The 19090-nt window shown below is 46.9% G+C and overlaps 1 protein-coding gene across 1 annotated transcript in view; it reads left to right on the top strand.

Annotated features, from left to right (window-relative positions):
• The window catches only part of COMMD1 (copper metabolism domain containing 1), an 83298-nt gene extending 78904 nt beyond the window's left edge, over window positions 1-4394 (top strand). Inside the window, exon 3 of the mRNA XM_075708110.1 lies at window positions 4265-4394. Within this exon, the coding sequence (XP_075564225.1) occupies window positions 4265-4372 (108 nt within the window). The 3' untranslated portion in view covers window positions 4373-4394. The remainder of the gene's footprint in view (window positions 1-4264) is intronic.
• Window positions 4395-19090: the final 14696 nt, after the last annotated feature.

The following is a 19090-nucleotide window of genomic DNA, read 5'->3' as shown; positions in this document are numbered from 1 at the left end:
GGATGTTTGTTTTGCAGCTCCTTTTTATAGCCCAGGCCCAGGACGGAAATGGGAGGAAGGGTGGGAAAGCATGTGGGGAGAAAAACAAGACGGTCGCAGGACATGGACGTCCATTCCCACACCTTTCTGAGACCATCGAGCTTGGCTTTCCAACCGCAAGGCGAGGATGCACATGCCGTTTCCATTGCACACAGACATGCTCTAATGCCCCACTCGTTGTGCATAAGTGTGCCTTTTTCCAAAGACTGGGTCCATCCCCATGAAGGGCTCAGCTGAAGTCCAGATTTCGGTCTGGTAGGCAAGTGTGCTGTGCTTCACGGCTTTGAGGCACCGCTACTCACGCTTCAGATATGAAACATGCACCACAGCAGGTCTCTGTCTGGTGGAGGGGCTCATGGTGCTGTCATTGCGTGTTTGGTGGCTTCAGATAAGGAGTGTTTAGTAGCCTGTTGATGTTCTTGTTTGTTAGCTTCTGCATTTATTTTTAATGAATGACTCATTCCATTTTGGGTTTGCTTAACCACAAGACATCCAAGTGGGCTGAAAATTTCTATAACAATAGGAAGTATCAAAAGTGATGACTTGTTTCCTGCTGAGAAGGAGCAGAGATACTAAATTTGTCCTGCTCCTGGAGGACAGCTTAGGGGAGTGATGGGAAGTTTTAATTTCATAGCTTCATCTTTTTTCTTCCTTTTTTCTCCCTCTTTGGAACTTTGTGGAGGATATAAACTAAAGAAGCATTAAATAAAACTAAAGCCCAATTCTGAGCAGCCTGATTTACAGCCCTCTTGATCACGTTTTAGGTTGGTCCACGTCAGAGCGTGATAACTATTTAGATACTGTCCAATCCACATAGGAAAGTTTTAGCTGCTTTATAAATAAAAGTATGTTTTATGAGTATACTTACGCTTGTACAAAGTGGCATGCAGAGTCTTAATGTAATCCAAGAGTGTCCTTTTGCTCAATTTACTGACAAAACTTGAAGAGGGGGGAAAAAAAGCCTCCTTAGGCTCATGCAAAAACATCTCCACCAGAGCTGGGACTTCGGTCTTCTCCTGTCCGCTCACACTCACCATGTGATTAAGCTGTAAAATCAGCTTATGCAGATCTTCAAAGCTTCATGGGCAGACCCTAGCCTGGGGAAGTCTGTTGATGGGCTCACATGACTTGAGGTGCACAGTTGTGGCTGGAAAGCCACAGAAGTCAACAGGAGTTTGGCCTTGGAGTTTGTCCTGTCAAGGACTATGACCCAGGGCTGCATAGCGTGGCACCACCACTCATTCCCTAAAAGACAGAAATCAGCCCGTGGCTGTGGCACACATTTTGAGGAAAGAGAGGTCAGGTTACAGAGGGAAAAGCTGTTTTCAGATGTTGTCTGTGAAACAAGACTTGTAACCTGTTGCAGAGATTGGAATGGTTTTAGGTTGGTGAGAAAAACTTCTGCTTTTGCAGTAGCTCTTCTGTGAAAGCGAGCGCAAAACTTTTTTCCGGTCAGGTCTGGGAAAACAAGGATTTAGCTGGGGGAGCTGAAGAGGCATTGGCTTTGCAGTCCCAACTTGCTGCAGATGCACCAGTTGGGCTGACACTGCCCATTTCTGCTCATTTCAGTGGAGAATGGTTTTCTCCAGCAAGGGTCTGTGATCTGGTTTCGGTGCAATGCTTCACAAAGCCTCAGGGGTTAACTAACGGATTGCTTGAGATTTGACTTTTTCAGTGCTTTCTAATCAAGGAACGTAGAGAGAGATATTTCAGGGTTTTGTTCAGGCTTTCTTATGCAATCTCCTGCAAACCCATCTTCTTCAGGCAGATCCGACCTAGATTTTTTTCAGTGCACTCCTAATCAGACAGGAAGATAGCAGAAAGCCCACTGCCAAATGGAGCTAAGCGATGAAATTCCTCACCAAACATTTTCTTTCTACACAGTGACCAGCTGTAATTATGCTTTGCTCTAAATATGCTTGCAGGGGTATTTTATACACGGTATTTTCCATAAGACGTGTCAATAACGATTGTCAAGGACAAGAAAAATGGTGCAACAGAGCCCTTGCTTCCAAGTCCTAGATTTCATATCTGTGTTGTTATTGATCCCAAATGTTTAATGCTACTTTTGTGATGTTTTGGAACGTACTAAGTAATATTATAGAGATGAATGATTAATTTAAAAAAAAAACCCACAATCTACAGTAATAGTTTCCAATACGATGCTGTTTATGAGCATAATTGGTCATAAGGCAAAGGCTTTTCCTAATAGTCATCTGTATATTCTACATGGTATATACTTAGTTACATGACTATTTCTGAATTTTACTGATACTTCATTCAGGCAAAGTTCTCCTTAATTCTATGAAACCTTTTCTAATCAGAAAGATCCACATACTAAATACATAACTTGATCTTTGCACCTTGGTCTGTTGGCTGATTTGGTCATTAGCAGTGAAGATAATAAACATTTCACAAAGACTTAGACTCATCCAGTGGAGCTACAATAAGTGACTTGCCAAGCGCCTAAGTACCAGCATCATGGGAGAGACAGTGATATTTGAAGACAAAAAAAGCTTAAAGTGCATGCCGCTCTCATTTTATGAGGTCTTAGAAGGTTTCAAGTTTTAAGGTTGAAATCACCATTTTGATTTCTGCCTTGAACTGTGGTAGTTCCCCATGTGACTGATGTCCAGCACAACCTTTCCATGCACTTCATATGCTCGGCTTCCTGATCGCTGACTTCTGGCACCTTGTTTCTTTCCTGTTAGCGTTCTTCTGGCAGTGCCTATTGTGATAATTGCACACAAAATGATCCCCTTGCTGCCTCTGTTAGCATTTTTGTTCATATATCACTTGCTGGTTTGGTTTTTACAAAAAATGAAACAACCCAGGAATCCTTGGGAGAACGAGAGAGGGTAAAAGGGAGAACTATTCCTGATGCCTGGGGGAAATGCTTGTAACAGTCCTAAAATGCGGTTAGTAATGATGGGTTTAATTTGTCCAATGATTTTATCCTTGTGTATTAACTATTAATTCCATAAATTTAAAGGATGAAGTTGTGGTGTTTTGGGTAGATGCTAATTGTATGGAAAACACATATTTTGAAATAATGATAGAAATTTTAGTCTGGTAGAAAACAGACAAGACCTGGAGATGCCCTTCTGCTTTTATAAGCACCACAGGGTCTGCGTTACATATAGAAATTCAGTGGATATACAGTGATTCTGATTGCTAAAACTATTCCAGTGTTTCATAAGGAAACCTTCCTCCATACTGGCTGCACTTTCATCTTCAAATATTTTCAATTTGTTTCTCTATCACTGATGGTGCTTCACCTGGAATGACTTCTAGTACACAGTTGCATTCCTGGCAATCTCAAACATTTCTTCTGCCAGACTCACTAGAGGAAATACTTTGTAACTCTAGGCACACCAGTAGGTAAGGCTAATGGACTGGAGATCTCAGGAGGCCTTTTCATATTGGTGTTTATTGATGAGTTCCATATCATTTGAACTTTATAGATATATATATACACACACACACCCACATGCGCACGTGCACATATAGATATATTCTTTATTTATTAATATATATTCTTTATTTTCTGGGCCTTTGACAAGATCATTTTACTATATCCCAATATCCATCTTGTCAGAGAATAACTACTTTTTAAGATGTGACAGGACTTCTCAGAGCAAATCAATGCTGCTGCTTAACTTGCTTCTAAGTTATATTGACACTTAGAGCCCATGTGTAAGAGAATATAAAACTCTCCTAAATTTCCAGAGTGGGATGTCCTGTACAAGACTGTGTTTTGGATTCTTGTTTTCCCCTGTATAAAATCTCATTTTTGTATGTGACGAGCTTTGTGTGGTGGCTCCATCCACTTTGCAGTTCCCAGCGTCTGCAGCAACAGCTTTGGGGATCACCAGATTGGAAAAAAAAGTTGAAGTCTCAGATATAATTAAATTTCTACAAGTTTTGCAAAAGTCTGCAGCTGAGGAGAGACCTAAACTGATGCCCACATTGAAAGGAAAAGTGGGCAGAGCTCGGCCTTCCTATGTCGTCTTTGGCAGCCACTGGCTGGCCTGCCAGCACGTACTGCTCTCAGTAGGTGTGTAGCCAACCTCTGGGTCTACTGAGGTTATTTAAGTGGTACCAGGAAGAAAGGAGACACGGGACACAAATCGTCAGGAAACCAGAACTCACTATCCTGCCTCCACTGTATGCCTGAAAAACCATTATCTTTCTCAACTATTGTTCTTGCAATTTTGTTTTGTAGGAATCGGAGTTTCTCTGTCTGGAGTTTGATGAGGCCAAGGTGAACCAGATGCTGAAGAAACTCTCGGAAATAGAGGAGAGTATTACTTTGTTGACTCAGACCACTTAACCAAATAAAGGCATTGCAACTCAGAAAACAAATGACCCTCGGTACTTTGCCATAATTCCTGTTTCTGCACATAAAATAGGTAATGATTGTTAAATCCCAGCTATAACTGTACAACACATTCACAACCAAGTATGGGCTAAGTTACACTGAAGCTTTCTCCAACCCATCCTCCAGGCCCGTTCTCCAAGGCGGTGGTGGTGGTGTTTGCATAAAGCTGTGGCAAAATCAGGCCTTCGAGTTTAGTATAGCTTTTCTCTTTTTTCCCCTCAGTCAATTTTTGATTATTCCAGATGCTGTAAATACTAGGCTGGATTAACAGCAAAGGTAAATTGGCCAGTTGTGGCAAGGGAGAAATGAGCAGAAGGAACAGGCAGACTAGGGGAGACTCATGTTTATCCTTCCAAACCATGGGCTGTGTAGGACAAATACACCTGCATGAACTCTGCCTGCTTAGAGCTTAAAGCCTGGGAAGGTAGATGAAGTGCAGCAAGTTCAGGGACCAGAGACGCAAACGTAGATTTCTGTAATTGTGAGTCTCTATGCTGGTGAGGATTAAATGGTTCCCAAGGTGTGAGGTGGCCAAGCTTGCTGGCCCATTCAGTCACACCTGCCTGACACCATGGGGAGCCAGGGGACAATCAAGGGGGCAGCTCTTGGGTGGTGGGAGGTGATGCTGGTTTCCCAAAAGGAGCAGCCCTTCTGCATGTGCCGAGCAACCTGCTGGTGAGCCTTCGAAGCCACTTCTGACCTGCTTCCCCAAAGGCCGGCCACCCTCATTAGCCTTCCAGCTCTCGAGCTGTAGTGGTGCAGCCCTGGCACTGAGCTGCACGGTGTGTTTGAGAGGGCAGTGCTTTGTCAGGGCACAGTTTAACTTGGCTGCTCTTAGTCCTGTTTGTCATGATGTTTGTCTTGACCTCAAAAAGCCCCAGGTTAAACCCAGGGTTTCTAGTGTGTGCACGTTCAACTTGGAATTCGGCTAAAAGGAAAACGCCCTTGGCAACCTGGCAGATTAAAGCCCTATCGATAAAATAGTTGTGTGAAGAAAGCTAAGATAAGGTATGTACAGGGCACCATGATCTGAACTGCCCAGGTTGCTGTAGCTCTTGGCCGTCGCAGACACCTGCATCTCTGCCATAGCGCCAGACTGCAGAGCAACCACTGCCCTTCCAGCTAAAGAGGCCTGAGCAGAAATGTTTTCAGTTTCAGATGTTTCCATGCAGGGGTGCAACCTCGTCAGCCTCCTCACAGCAGGATGCATAACCACGCTTACTGGCTTATCAGTGCAGGAGGACATGGAGGGGCTGTTCTGAGCAGGCTAATGCTTGTATGGAGCACAATAGTCCCTACTGGAGAACTGCCTGATAGTCATTAAAATGGTGAAGGACCAGCTGGAGATGACACGGGCTCGCTGTTTTTCTTTGTTACTTAACAGGAAGGTACGCACACACATTTGGTTGGAGGCTACATTGATTCCATTTTATTTTATCTTCATAAGCAACCTCCTCCAGAGCAAAAATTATATTGAGGGCTTGTACCAAGACAGTGATGATAACATAACATGTTCTTGTGCCGTAACTGAAGTACTCCTCATCACTTCTCCTTGTGAATTTATTGCTTGTGGAGTTGCCAGATTGTACTTTGAAGCAAACTCTCTCTTCAGAGCAAGGGAAGGGCACCTTTTCCCATCTGCCTGGTCAGAAGGGAAAGCATCACCCAAGCCAATTTGTATCTTTGCATTGGGAATTAACATTTCCTTAACCGTGCCTGTCCCATCATCCTGCTACATCATCTCTTACAGCCACCTCCTTCTCCCCTCCATCTCCTGGAGGGACTGCATAGCCCACAGCTCCTCACTTTCCCCATATGCCTCCAGCTGATTCTTGTCGGAGTGGAACTGGACTGTAACCACCAACAAATCCTCACGCCAGTCCCGGGTAACCGGCTGCCAGCACAGGTGTGAAATGCTGAGTGGTTGCTGATTCTCTGAGCTTTCCACTTGCTTTTTCATCAAAGTTCATTAAAATGTTTTTCTGTGTTTTAGAGCATGTTTTAAAAAAAAATAAAATCAAGGTCGGGGAAGGATCATGATCTTAAGTAACTTGCATCGTGTCAAACATACTTATTGTTTTATTTTAACATGGTCAGAGGATAGGAAAATGTGCTATAAATGGAAATTAAAGAGAAACAAACTGGGAACAGATGTCAGGAAGTATTATTTCATGCAAGGAATAATAAATATGTGAAATGGCTAACCAGGCAAGGAGGCTGAGGCAAAAAATACTGGGGTCATTTAATAATTGGATACTTTCCTAGTAGAGGTGAGAAGTTAAAAAGAGGCATATTTTAATGGGTGACCGCTTCTCTCTCTGTCTCCTAATCCCCTGTCCCCTGAATATCTAATGATCCTGATTTTCTTCTTGGTGGATGTTTGTAAACTACCATGCAAAACTGGAAAAAAAAAAAAAGCTGAATGTTTTGGAGACTGCACTCTGCCTGGCCCTTGGTAAGGGCACAGGACTGTCACTGGGCAGCATAACTGTTTCTGCTTCACGAGGTTTGACATGGGCAGGCAAAGAGAATGCTGTGCTTCCCCAGACTGCTGTAATGCCCAGCTGCTACTGGGGTACGGAGAACAGATTGTCCCCCTCGAGCAGGACTGTGCCTTCCTGCTGGGATGGTTTATGTGTGTGTCCATCCGCCTGTCCCTCGCTATGGAGTTTTCAACCTCCTGGCCACTCTTGGCTGAACTTGGTGGAGGAGAAGAGGCCTCCAATGCTGCTCTGCTTTGCTTCCTTGAGTGAAGGACACAAGCACCCATGGCTTTTTGTTGGGATTCATGAGCATTACTAGCTATCAATGGCCCTGCTAAATATCTCTGTGATGTTGGCAAATGAAAGCTGCTGCTTACATACTTCAGGAGAGATTTCAGATTCCTTCCCCAAAGCCCAGATGTAAACCAGACTCAGCCCAAACACGTGGCCAGCCAGCTCCCACTGTGGCTGGGCCACACGTGGATGCTGGCCTCCTGCATGGGTCCGTCTGAGCATCCCAGCACAGCTCTGTTGGCCATAGGGGCCTCATCCTGTTTTGGAGAGCACTGCTGCCTGCCATGGCACCAGCTCCCGTGCTTGTGTGCTGAGCCATGCCAGCAGCGTGACACCAGGGCCATCGCCACCTCCTCCTCTTCCTCCTTCCCTCAGGGGAGCAGCCATGTGGCAGCGTGCCCTGAGCCGCCGAGCCTGCCAGGCAGTTTGTAGATTTACATCAGGGACACGAGCAGCCCAGCACAGCTGGAGGAGGAAAGTGAGGGAGACAGGGAAGCAGTGGGAGGAAGGGCTGAAGGAGAGCCTGTGCCTGAGTCCCACCTGGCAGAGGTTTCCGTGCCCAGTCCTTGAAAGCAGCCAGGGAAGGAGCTGGGGCACAATGCATGCCATGCTCCAATATCCTTAACCTCAGAAAACTCCCCTTCATACCTGCCTCCCTGCAGGTATACCTGCCTGCAATATGCCTGATCTCCATCCTTCCTGGTTTACTAACAACTAAAAACCACTCACGAGTGGGACTGCTGCATGTTGCCAGGCTGGGGCAGGCTTGATTTCAGTCAAAGCCTGGATATTTAATCTAACCTGCATTGTGTTGGCAGAGGCAGGGAGTGGCCAGGTAGATGCTGCTCAGGCAGGGGACAGCACCCAGTGGCACCAGCAATTTCCTCCGGTCCCACTTTGGCTGGTGCTTTCCTGGGTGACAACTTGCCAAAGCTGTGGTGGATTTGCCCCGCAGTGAGCGAGGGCTGCCACTGCAGCTCTGGCACCCTGTATGTGACAACTCCAGATGTGCAATTCCAGATATGAGCCCATCCCAAGCTCTGCTGCTTCTTACCAAAGACTCGTAAGCAGCAGCCACATGTTGTTGCAACCTTCAGCTGGTTCTTCTTCATATGTTGCCTTTTGCACCGCTAAAATGCCCTGCAGTTTATTCGTGCAATCGCTTCTTGTTTTCTGGGAATTCTTCCACATTGCCACTCGTTTATGATCTGGTGCTCCCTAAAATATCTGCAAGTGCTGTCACCTTCAATCACACATTACACAATCAGCAAGCCCTGCACTCCCTCTCTGCTTGGCAAAAAGATTCCTCTTAGCACAATTTTCTTTTTTCTTGGTTCACATATTCCCAGAACTGCTGAATTCTTAGAGTATTTTTCTAGGCATATCTAGAGTTGAAAAAAAAAAAAAAAATTAGGCACACCATGTTTTTCCAAATCCAAGCCAAGCAAGCACTGTATTTCATAAAGCTTTGAGCCATGGAAAGCAGCAGGTGATGAGGCATACTTGTTTTATATTGGTGTGGATTTACTTTCCCATTGTTCAGGTTACTTAGTCTCATTTTATTTTACATTCCTTTTTTTAATTTATCTTTCTTACAGGTCCTTTTTGCAAGTATAAATGTCAGAATTAATGTTTGTGCTTTTATTGTGTTTCATGGGAGGGCTTTCACTGGAATCCATGACCTCCACATTTTATTGTGCTTTAACTTTTTGACAAACTAGTCGATATTTTGAGAGATTTTCTTTTCTGTACATCAGTTCTTTGCTATCTATCAATAAAATAAATCACTTACCACCTTTCTGAAGACATTTCCTGATTTAGGTGTTTACCAACCATTTGTAGATGCGCAAGTCTCTGAGAAGTTTTACCTGATGACTCCCCACATTGCTCGCAGAAATGTTTCCTTCCCTTTCTGGGGAATTTCAACAGTTTATTCATTTATTCTAAATATTTATAAAAAGGTGCTCAGTTGGGACAGAGGGAGCCTTTTTAAGAATGCGGTACTACACAGCGATGGCCAGGTGGGGGGAAGCGCAGCAGTCCTTCGCAGCAGCCACTGATGACTTTTTAATGCATTATGTTTCATGTGGCTTGTGACCAGAAAAACAGATGATGACTCCTCACCTTGAAGCTGGGACTGTTAAAATCCACCTCTTAAATTATTCCCAAATCCCAGGGAAGCAGGGCTCAGGGTGCCGTTTAATCCAACACAGAGCCTCCCTCGCCATGTTGGGAGGTAAAGGTGAGGTGTAGGGAGACAGGCAGCCACCACCATTGATGCTTTCTCCCCTCAGTGCAGCAAAATAAAGCTCTTTCTACACATAAAGGTCACCCTGGTTTAGCCAAGCCTTGCCAAAGCTGTGGATGAGTCCCCCTTTCCTCAAAAGGGATGCACATAAACCAACAAAAATTGCCTTTTCCTAGTAGCATGAATCCCATGGGTTATCCCTGGGGCCACCGGCGTCCCCAGAGGACACGGTGTGTCACCTCCCATGAAAGGGTGGCAAGGGGGATGCAGCTACAACTTCACCTGGTGCAAATCCACCTCTGAACTGCCAGTACTGCTTGATTAGGATTATTTTGGGATATCACCTGAGCTGCTTGTCCCAGCACAAAATCCAGGGGTGGCAGAGTCTGGTGCTATGAAGCTTTCTTCCCAGACATAATGGGGTTGATCATACCCATGCTCAAATCCCCAAGTGCCTTTCCCTTCCTCCTTCCTTTTGTTGGTAGCAAGGCAGATCCTGAAATGCAAGAAATTGCAGGAAAACAGGTTTGAAAGCATGTTGGAGGGAGGGGGCTGGGGCAGCCAGGGACAGAGAGCCTGCCTGGGGCGTTTGGCCCCGGGGCATTTTGCAGGTGGCCCTGCAGCAAGCAGGACCCAAGGGGAGGTCTCTGAAATGCAGTGCTGTCAGAGGACATTGGCCAACAGGGAGGTATGAAATATTTCTCTGAAGACGTTTTCTTGTGTCTTATCTCCCCTGAGTGCAGGCGACCTGGAGCTTGCATTTTAATTCACTTAGCAGCCGGCTCCACTGAAACTCTGGCACTCAGCCATTAGCTTTCATAATGAGATGGTATTGGAGAATACCTAAAACCAGGTAATTGAATAAATGGCATTTTTGGATGCCGGCAAGTGTCTCCGACCCTTGAGGAGTGACATTTTACAGAGGTGGATGGGGGGAAAAACAGCAATCACAGCACAAAACCCAAAGCCATATTGCTTCTGAGAGCAGCCTGGGAGGAAATATTCATCATTTGGGTTTGATGATACGTAATTTCTCTGCCATAGTTCCTGAGATTTCTGGCTAGTTGGCAGCCATGGCTGAATACAGCATTACTGGGAAATTATATGATACAGTGCATTTTAGTAGTAAGTGGCACTCTTCCTGCCTTGCAAATGAAACCATGTAAGGCATTAGAGTCTTCATGGCATCCCTGTTCTTGGCAGGCAAAGCCACGTCAGGAGGAGATGGCAGGCTGAAGCAGAGAGAGGTGTCTGTCTGATCCCAGCCACCTATGAGTGGCTCAGGGCTCTCCCCATGCTCCCAAAACACGGCAGCCACCCCACCACCCTCTGCAAAATATCTGGTGGCTTGGTGAGCCCTGGCCTCCTCCAGGCATCCCCTAAAACAAATTTGCTACTGCAGAACCTCAGGATAAATCTGCATTTTTCTATGGCCAAGGAACACAGTGCATAAAGCTAATCCCCCACTTCAAGATCCTGCGAGGCAATGACATGCAGAAGTACAAGGTTAAAAAAAAAATGCCATCAAGAAGCAGTGGCCAGGAACCATAAATACCTTTCAAGCAGTCCTTAGGCACATCAGGAGACAAGCAAACAAAGCAACTGGAATTTATAAACTTCCATAATTAATTTTTTTTTGCAGGGAGAACAAACATTCCCATGGTCCAGCTTTCTCAGGGCCTTTGACAATCGGGCTCCTTTCTATAAATAATGTTATGTAAGTTTATACATTTCAATTAGTGCTTGTTCTAGCCTCTCGCAGCCCAAGGATCTTTTCATTCCAGTTTATTATTTAGGCTGTGGATAGATCATTTTGCTGTGGTGCATCTATAATGTGATTTAAATTAAGATGCTTGCAAGCAGCATAATAGTAATGAAACGGTCTCTGGAAAACATTGGCACATCCCCAGTGAGAATGAAAGAGAGAAATGAGCAGCGTCCGACAAAATATCTGCACCCTCCTCTGCAGGGCAGGAGCGGGATTTCTCTGTCTGAGGACGCAGCCTGTGAAGGGACAGTGCTCGTACCTGGGCTGTGCCACAGGGCCACTGGTGACACCGTGTAATGGCCACGGATGTTTCTTTTCCAGAGCAGTTACATCTCCGAGTCATCCTACAGCCCTGTAACTACAATGTGCTGCAACCAGAGCTGGCAGAAATGCTTAACCCTGGCGGCTTAATCCCCAGCCATTGCAAATTAGTACAGCTCCATTAACTTCAGAGGACTATTTACATGGGGGAGGTTAAATATGTACAGGATCAGACACAAAACCTGCAGCGATTTTGTACATGGGGCAGTGGTTTACTAATTTACAAAGCTAGATCTCATCTGCGCTGTGTGCTGGTTTCTGAAGTTTTATTTATTTATAGTGAGCACATCCATGTCAGAGGGATTTCTCCATCGAGTGGCATGAAGAAAACCCTTCATTTACTCTGATTATATTGCTGACCTCAGTCCCTAATGCAGGAGGTATCTTCCCTCCAGGTCATTTTTCAGTATGAGGCTGGATATTAAAACTAGATATGTGGATTATTTAATTTCCCTTTGCCCTGTTTTTTATTTCTGAAGTTTATCTGCGGATCCTACAATAACAAGATAAAAGCTTTCTGATCTCCTTCTTTGATACATTGTGATACGCCAGGGGCCACATCCTGCACCCCGGGTGGTACCACTGGCCTCCACTCATTGCAATGAGGTCCGGGTCGTAATGGGTGTGTGTAACTGAGCAATGCAGCATGTCAAACGGCCCGCGGCCTCTGAGGTGGATTTACGAGCATAAATACACGTAAAAAGGTTACAGGGGATCCATGGGGCCTGGGAGAAATCAGATGAGCCCCGAGCGCCTGCAAGAAGCCATCAGCAGCCAGATGGTGTGGGGCAGGAGCGAAAGCTCCAGCTGGGAGTGAGACCCCCGGGTGCCCTGTAAGCTGGGTGCCCAATGTGCTGGATGGTGCCTGCACCCTGAGACCAGCACGGAGGATGTGAGGAGCAGTGGGGTTGAAACCAGGGGGCTTGTAACTGCTCTCCTGCCAGGGTCCCCAGAGAGCTGGCACAAAAATGAGGATGCCCTGCATCTCCCTCTGGATTGGGCCTGATGAGTGCCTTGGAGGGAGCTTTCAAACAGCCCAGCTAGGTCCCACCCCAACCCTTCAGCCCTAGGAGCCCGTCACCGCTGCCCCCCTGAGACAGGGCCACTCTCCCCACCCTGGTTTTGGAGACCCTTCTGCTCATGTCATGCAAAGGAGGAGCCCTCAGTGAGGAGTGCCAGCCCCAAGCCCCGGTGGCGAAACACTTGCTGGGCCACCGCTGCTGGTCTGCAATCCGCGTGGGCTGAGCAGGATTTCACTCCGGTGGCGGCTGCAACCACTTTGGCCAAACTGTTGGGAGTGTCTTGAAAAACCTCCTGCGCCTGGTGTTGTCTTAATTTTCTTTGCCACCCAAAACCAGCCAGCTTGGATGTCCACACCCTTCCAGATACAGGGCTGGTTTTAATTGGAGTCACCTTACCCAAGCTGGCACCACAAGAGTCCGAGGGAAATCATGCAGCAGAGCCTCATCCAGGACATGTCTGAAGTCAAGACGGTTTAAAAAATATAAGTTACATGTGAGGACTGGTGGTTTTCCCACAGCTGGGGTTTTGCTGGTGCTTTAAACTGCATCTGCTAAAAAGTAAAAACAAAATTTAAGAGGTTCAGCTGAAGTGGGTCCAGTACATTTTTTTGTAAGTGTAAACAGTTTTATTACCTTTGAAGAGACTCAGCTGCAACCTGAGAGTTTTCAGTTTTGCAGCTCTTCAGGTCTTGCTGCAAAACGCTGTTGGATACCTCTGAACGGAGGTAAGGAGAGGTGTGAGGGGTTCACATTTCTGGGACAGGAAAAAGATGTTTTGTACATAGCGGGTGCTTTTTTGTTGTTTGCAAAATAATTATTGTCCGATTTCTGCTGATACAGAAGTTGAATTTCAAGTGGATTCTTCTCTTGCCTGCACTCTGCACTGCTGTGCCTTCTCTCCGCAAGGAAAAGAAGCCTCACTGGGAGGAAAACGCTGTTAGTTACTGCAGCCTTTGTCTGAAAAAGGCAGGTATGTTCTTCTAGAGCAGAGAAACACTGACTTTAATCCAAGCAGCTTAGGGAGTAATTATACTTGGCAAATGTGAATCAATACAAACTCAGTGCAGCTCTGCCTACAGCTTGCAAATGACAGCACACAATATAGCAGGGGAGAGTTTCTTTCTGCCATCGCTATCTCGCCCTGCTTTGCCTGCAAAAGCAAGCTGCAATGCTCCAGAAAAAAAGTGGTGCTCTGGGGGACATGGATGGACGTGCCAATCTTTTCAACTTGAGTGTTTTTGCCAAAGCTGAACATACCACTCGCATCTGCCCCATCTCACCAACACACAAAAGCAAAGGGAAGTGGAGCAAAACAGGCTCTGTAGTGGTTACTCTTGCTGCGCTGGCTTGCATGCCTGTGTCGGGGGGAGAAAGTGGGAAAAATGACTGTGTGAGGAGACTACTGAAATGTTCTGTTCATGTTGCTAGCAAGCCTTGCTGACAAACCTTGCCTACCCTGGGAGAGGCTCTTCGCTTGGCTGAATTCCAGGCTCAAACATTTGGGTGGGAACAACTAGGTTCATTCCTGGAGGAGCTGAGATGCTCCAGCTCCAATTGCATGTCATCTTTGCATTTTTTTTTTTTCTTATCTTCAATGTTTGAAAATCAGGGTTGCTACTGAAGTGCTCGCATGCCACAGGAGCAATCTTTAGGCTCCTGTTATTATTTAAATTTTAACCTCTTCTCTTGTGTTCTTATTATCCTTGGTCACAGAAGCACACTCAGGTTAGTCCCACGCTTTCCAGGTGTCCTCTAGCCACACCAGTCTGTCCACAGAAATCAGATAGACCTGTGTCCCGGATAAGCTTTGTTCCATCACAGAAAATTAATTCCAGCGGCACTGGCCTTATGGGAGCATTTGACACAGGAGAACTAGGTGAGTGTTTACAAGAGGGAAGTTGGGAAGCGTTTCAGTACATGTGTGCCTGCAGCCAGCAGCATTTTTGGCCCAGGTGGTGGGTGCACGCTTTGGAGCAGGGGAAGAGACATCATTAATATTACAGGATGCAGTGTGAGGGGTCTGGGCAAAGCACTTCCTTCATGTAAATGACTACCAGCATCTTACAGGTGCTTTTCCCTGAGGAAGGGAGCTGGTCAGGGTTTCAATGAGACAGGTGCTGGTCCCTCACTACTGCCAGGGAGAAGGCACTGACTATGTTCACAAGGGTGGCTGCAAGCAGGTGCCTGGGAATCCCAGGCAATACACAGGTTCAAGGGAAAATCCAACATCTGCTGCTTTCCAGTAACTGGGGGAGGACATGCCTGCAGCTGCTGCGATGAGCCCGGGAGATGTGGCGGGATGGGATGCGCTGCGGTGTGGCTTCCCCGGGAGAGCAGCCCCCAGGGGCGAGCGGCCCATGGCCAGGCCCCGTCTCACTGCAACCTGGCTGCATCTGACTTCTCGCTCTTGCTTTGCTGCTGTGAAACAGGAAGAGCGAGATAACCTTGAAGATTTTATAACCTGGGACTCGTTCCTACTTCTCCTTTGCCGCTGGCAATGTACCAATTATTAATTAACAGGCAAACGCTACAGGGAAGGCCAATATACATAGCTCATTTCCATAGCTGTAAACGCGGTAGCCCCCTGATTGGGGGGCTGATTGGCTTTTATTCCAGTGAACCCAATTGCTATGGTAGCAATGAATAAATAGCCTGGAAAAAATGGAAGCAATTCTGAACTTGATAAAAATTGAGAGTTAAATCCTTTTAAAAGACTCTCTTTTCTGGCTGTTGTGCATATCACTCTACCTATGGAAAAACTCAGGCAATAAGAATTCATGTCACCAAATGATACGACACCAATGCCCTGAATGTACAACTTCCCCGTAACCAGCCCCTGAGAAATGTTTGATGCTCTGCAACTCACTGGCAAGGGGTCTACACTGGATCTCATAATTTGCATCACAATGCTGAGTGAAGGTATTATTTTTGAATATGTAGGCAAAAAAGTTATTCCGCATTCCACATAGACCAAATTAAACTGTGTATGTGCTGCTGGCAACAGCTGCAATCAAAAGCATTTGCTCTCTTTTTCAGGAGGGAGAAAAAAAAAAAAAGCAACGATTTACTACTGTGTCCATAACAAAGCTCAGCTTTACAGACCTGAAACATGAAAATCCTCCTTCCTTTCTAATCAAGCAAACTGCAGAACAATTTTAACATCAAATTTTTCAGGGCTTCCTTAGTTTTACCCAAGCCCAACCAGCCATCCAGTACATCTGTCTTTAGATGTGGTCCCTCATGTCCTGCTTCATCCTACTGTGCATGCTGGAGGTGGCCCAGGGATTATACTCCCTGCTAGTCACAATGACAGGTGTAAGTAGTGTCTACTCCATTGTCAGTGCTTTAAAAAGCGTATTTTGATGAGGTTACTCCGTACTCTGGCACCCCACTACATGTCTCAACAGCTGGATACAAAATCCTCTAAAGCAGGCCCTGTCAAAGTAACACCACGACCAACAGCAAAAGCCTGGGAACAGCGTGTCTGGGTGCGGTTAGGAATGGGTTCCCATTAATTAATGTATAAGGTTGTATCAGGTCATGACACGGGATGGCAAGGCATCAGGTGGATTTGCATCCTCGTTTGACAGCGTTGTTTTCTCCCATCTTGGTGGCTGTAAGCAACAGGGCCTGCTGAAAAGAGAGAAAGAGATGTAAATAAAATAAAATCCATATAAATCTGAGAGTGACTGAGGTGCTTTTGAACAAGATCCCTCCCTTAAACCCCGGTGGGGACAGGGACATACGGGGAGATGGGCTGGCCCCCAGCAAGAGTGTGCGGGGCAGGAGGGAAGGAGGCTGCTTTGGAGTGAAGCCTGAAGGAAGGATGTCATGGCAGGATGGGGGGAGAGTTGCTTCATGGGATTGTTTTGTGCTAATGACACTTTATTAAACATGATGACTGACAGAGGAGATCTGAGTTTAGAGCTGGAGCAGTTTTTGTGCCGTTGTAGCAGGCTGAGGCACACTGAAGCCCTGCAGTCCCTGCCCCGGGATGGTGCTATGCTCAGCTGTTAGTGGGACCTGTTAATTGGCAGCATCAGGTAAGAAACCTCCCCAGGCTTAACACTTTGCCTGGCATGATGCATGGATTCGGGGAAGGTCGAGCCACCTGCACTCAGGGGAGCAGGGCTGGAAAGCGAGTTCCTGCCTTACCCCTCGCTGAGGTTTTTAGGGTGTAGCTGCACCGACCACAGCAGAGGCATCGCAGTTAGACAATGGCTTGGAAATACGCTGTGCTCAGTGACAATGTTGGTTCTAGGTATTTTTCCCCCTTTTAGCTAATTTTTGAGGCTCGGCTGCCAATTGGATCGGGATATTTGGATTAAAACACCTCCCCCCCCTCAAGGTTTCACAACGCAGCCCCGTGACCAGTTGAGTCGGTGCGATTACAGAGGAGCAGGCACGGCCGTGGGCGTGGGACCAGGAGGAGGGAGAAATGTCTTTCCCCTGAGGAAAGCGGACCATTCCACCATTGTCCAAACTTTTCAGCTTTAATGTGTTTTTCCAGGCTCCTTAGCACCCAGTGTTACCTGACACACTGTTCTAGTCGATTTTTGTTTTCCTTGTTTTTTAATTGATCTCAAAACGTATTGTTATGAAATCTCCCGTGCAGTGGAGCCAAGCTCCTGGCTGCCAGACGCTTAATTCTCCTTCTGAGCCTTGTGTTACTTAATGGACAAAGATGTTTGCAATTTAGGGTAATTCCTCCCTTTGCTGTAATCCTTCTACTTTGATGAAGGGGACAGCTTTACTCAAACATGAACTACATATATAAATATTTGAAGAGGAATGAAATATGCAATGTCCCTCCCAATGCATCGTGGATGGGGATGATCCTTCCAGACTCCTGAATGAGATTTTGGGCAGCTCCAGGAGACTCAATGCAGGTTTTCTACAGGCCTCCAATATTTAATGACACTGCATATGGGGAGCTCAGTGCGTGCTGTGGATACTCATGCTGGTTACCAAACCAGTTGCATTTACGGCTGTGCGCAATCAGCTACTGAGTCTTGGTGAAAATGAGCACTGTAAAATATAAGTGCATAAATGTGTATTTTCGTGGATCATGGGGACATGCTTACCTCTCCCTTTGCAGTAAAAATAGTTTTTAAATGACTGTGCCAGGTGATATTGAGATAATTGCTTGTTTGGGACGCTCCTTATATTGGATTGAGAATGCAGGTGCTAAAAATAGAAACAAATGGCATGTGTTCATTTTCTTCCTGTATAGGACAAAAAGCCATGAGGTTCATAGTCCATGTGAACTGTAAATCTGCCCTCTGGTTGTTATTGATCTGGCCACGATGAGACTGAAGACTGTACTCCTTGCTGTAGTGGCACACGTGTTTTATTTCAGTAAGCATCCTGGGTCCCACACATTTTTCTAGTTTGTTTTAATAGGGACGTTTGGCCAGGATTTGCAGTCTCATCAACTTAGCAAGTAAGCGAACAACAAAAAAACACGGGTTACTAATGAGTGAGTCATGCATGATTAGTATCAGCTCTGGAGGGCAAATTTCCAAAATCTGAAATTCTCAGAAACTTACGAAGGGAAGCACTGGCAGCCTAAACCAGTCCTTTTCTTCTCCCCCCTCAACTCAGTAGCAAAAGCTTTGCGGACCACCACATAAAACTGAGCCAGCTGCAATTACCTTACTCAAAAAGGAGAAAAAAAAATTTCAAAAGTGATGTGGGACAGCGTTTTTCAGTATGGCTGGGGGTTTTCCTCTTTTGCTGATGCCGCTTGGAAAAAAAACCGAAGGCATGAACGTTGTCACAAAGATGTTTTGTAGCCGCAACCAGCAGTCCCTGTGGCTGTAGAGGCTGCCAGTCTGTAAAACTAGTAGGCGTTTACCTCAGAAAACATGTTTTTATTATTACAGAAGGGAGGGAAGGAGGTGCAACCTCACCTCCTCCTGCAAATCAATCTGGCAGACGTAAACGTGTCGGTGTTTGCCTTTCTGCCAGGTCAAGTGCTGCTCCCTCCCTGTGGAAATGGCCCCCGAACCGGACGCTCTCCTCTTGGCGGGCGGGGGCAGACCCCAGGTGACACCCCCCTCCTGTGCCGACAGCCAGCACTGGTGTGTTTTGCAGTGAGCTATGGGTGTCCGTGGACACCCGGGGGACACCGATTGCTCCTTCTCGCGGTGTTTTGCCCTCAGGAAGGGGGTGAGGCGTCGAGGGAGACGATGGCGGACGGGGAGGCGGGGTCGGCGGGCGGGCGCCATGGCGGCGGGGTGGGGACGGGGCGCTGGGCTCAGGGGCGGCCCCGCGGGGCACGGTGGCGAGGCGTGATGCCTAGCAAGCCGGAGGGTGGCGGGGAGACCGCGTCCTGCTGGGGAAGGGGCCGGCGAGGCGGCGGCGCCAGCGGCGGGCCTGCGCCCGCTCCCCTCCCTCCTCAGGGCCAGCGGGGGCGCAGGGAGCCCGGCCCCCGCCCACTTCCCACGTGCGCCGCGCCGCCCCGCGCCGCCCGCCCCGCCAATCCGCTGCGCCGCCGGCCGGGCAGAGGCGGGGCTTCAGCGGGAGCGCCGC

The sequence above is a fragment of the Pelecanus crispus genome, chromosome 3 (assembly GCF_030463565.1).
Source record: "Pelecanus crispus isolate bPelCri1 chromosome 3, bPelCri1.pri, whole genome shotgun sequence".
Classification (NCBI taxonomy): Eukaryota; Metazoa; Chordata; class Aves; order Pelecaniformes; family Pelecanidae; genus Pelecanus; species Pelecanus crispus.
This window is presented reverse-complemented; position numbering and strand designations above follow the sequence as displayed.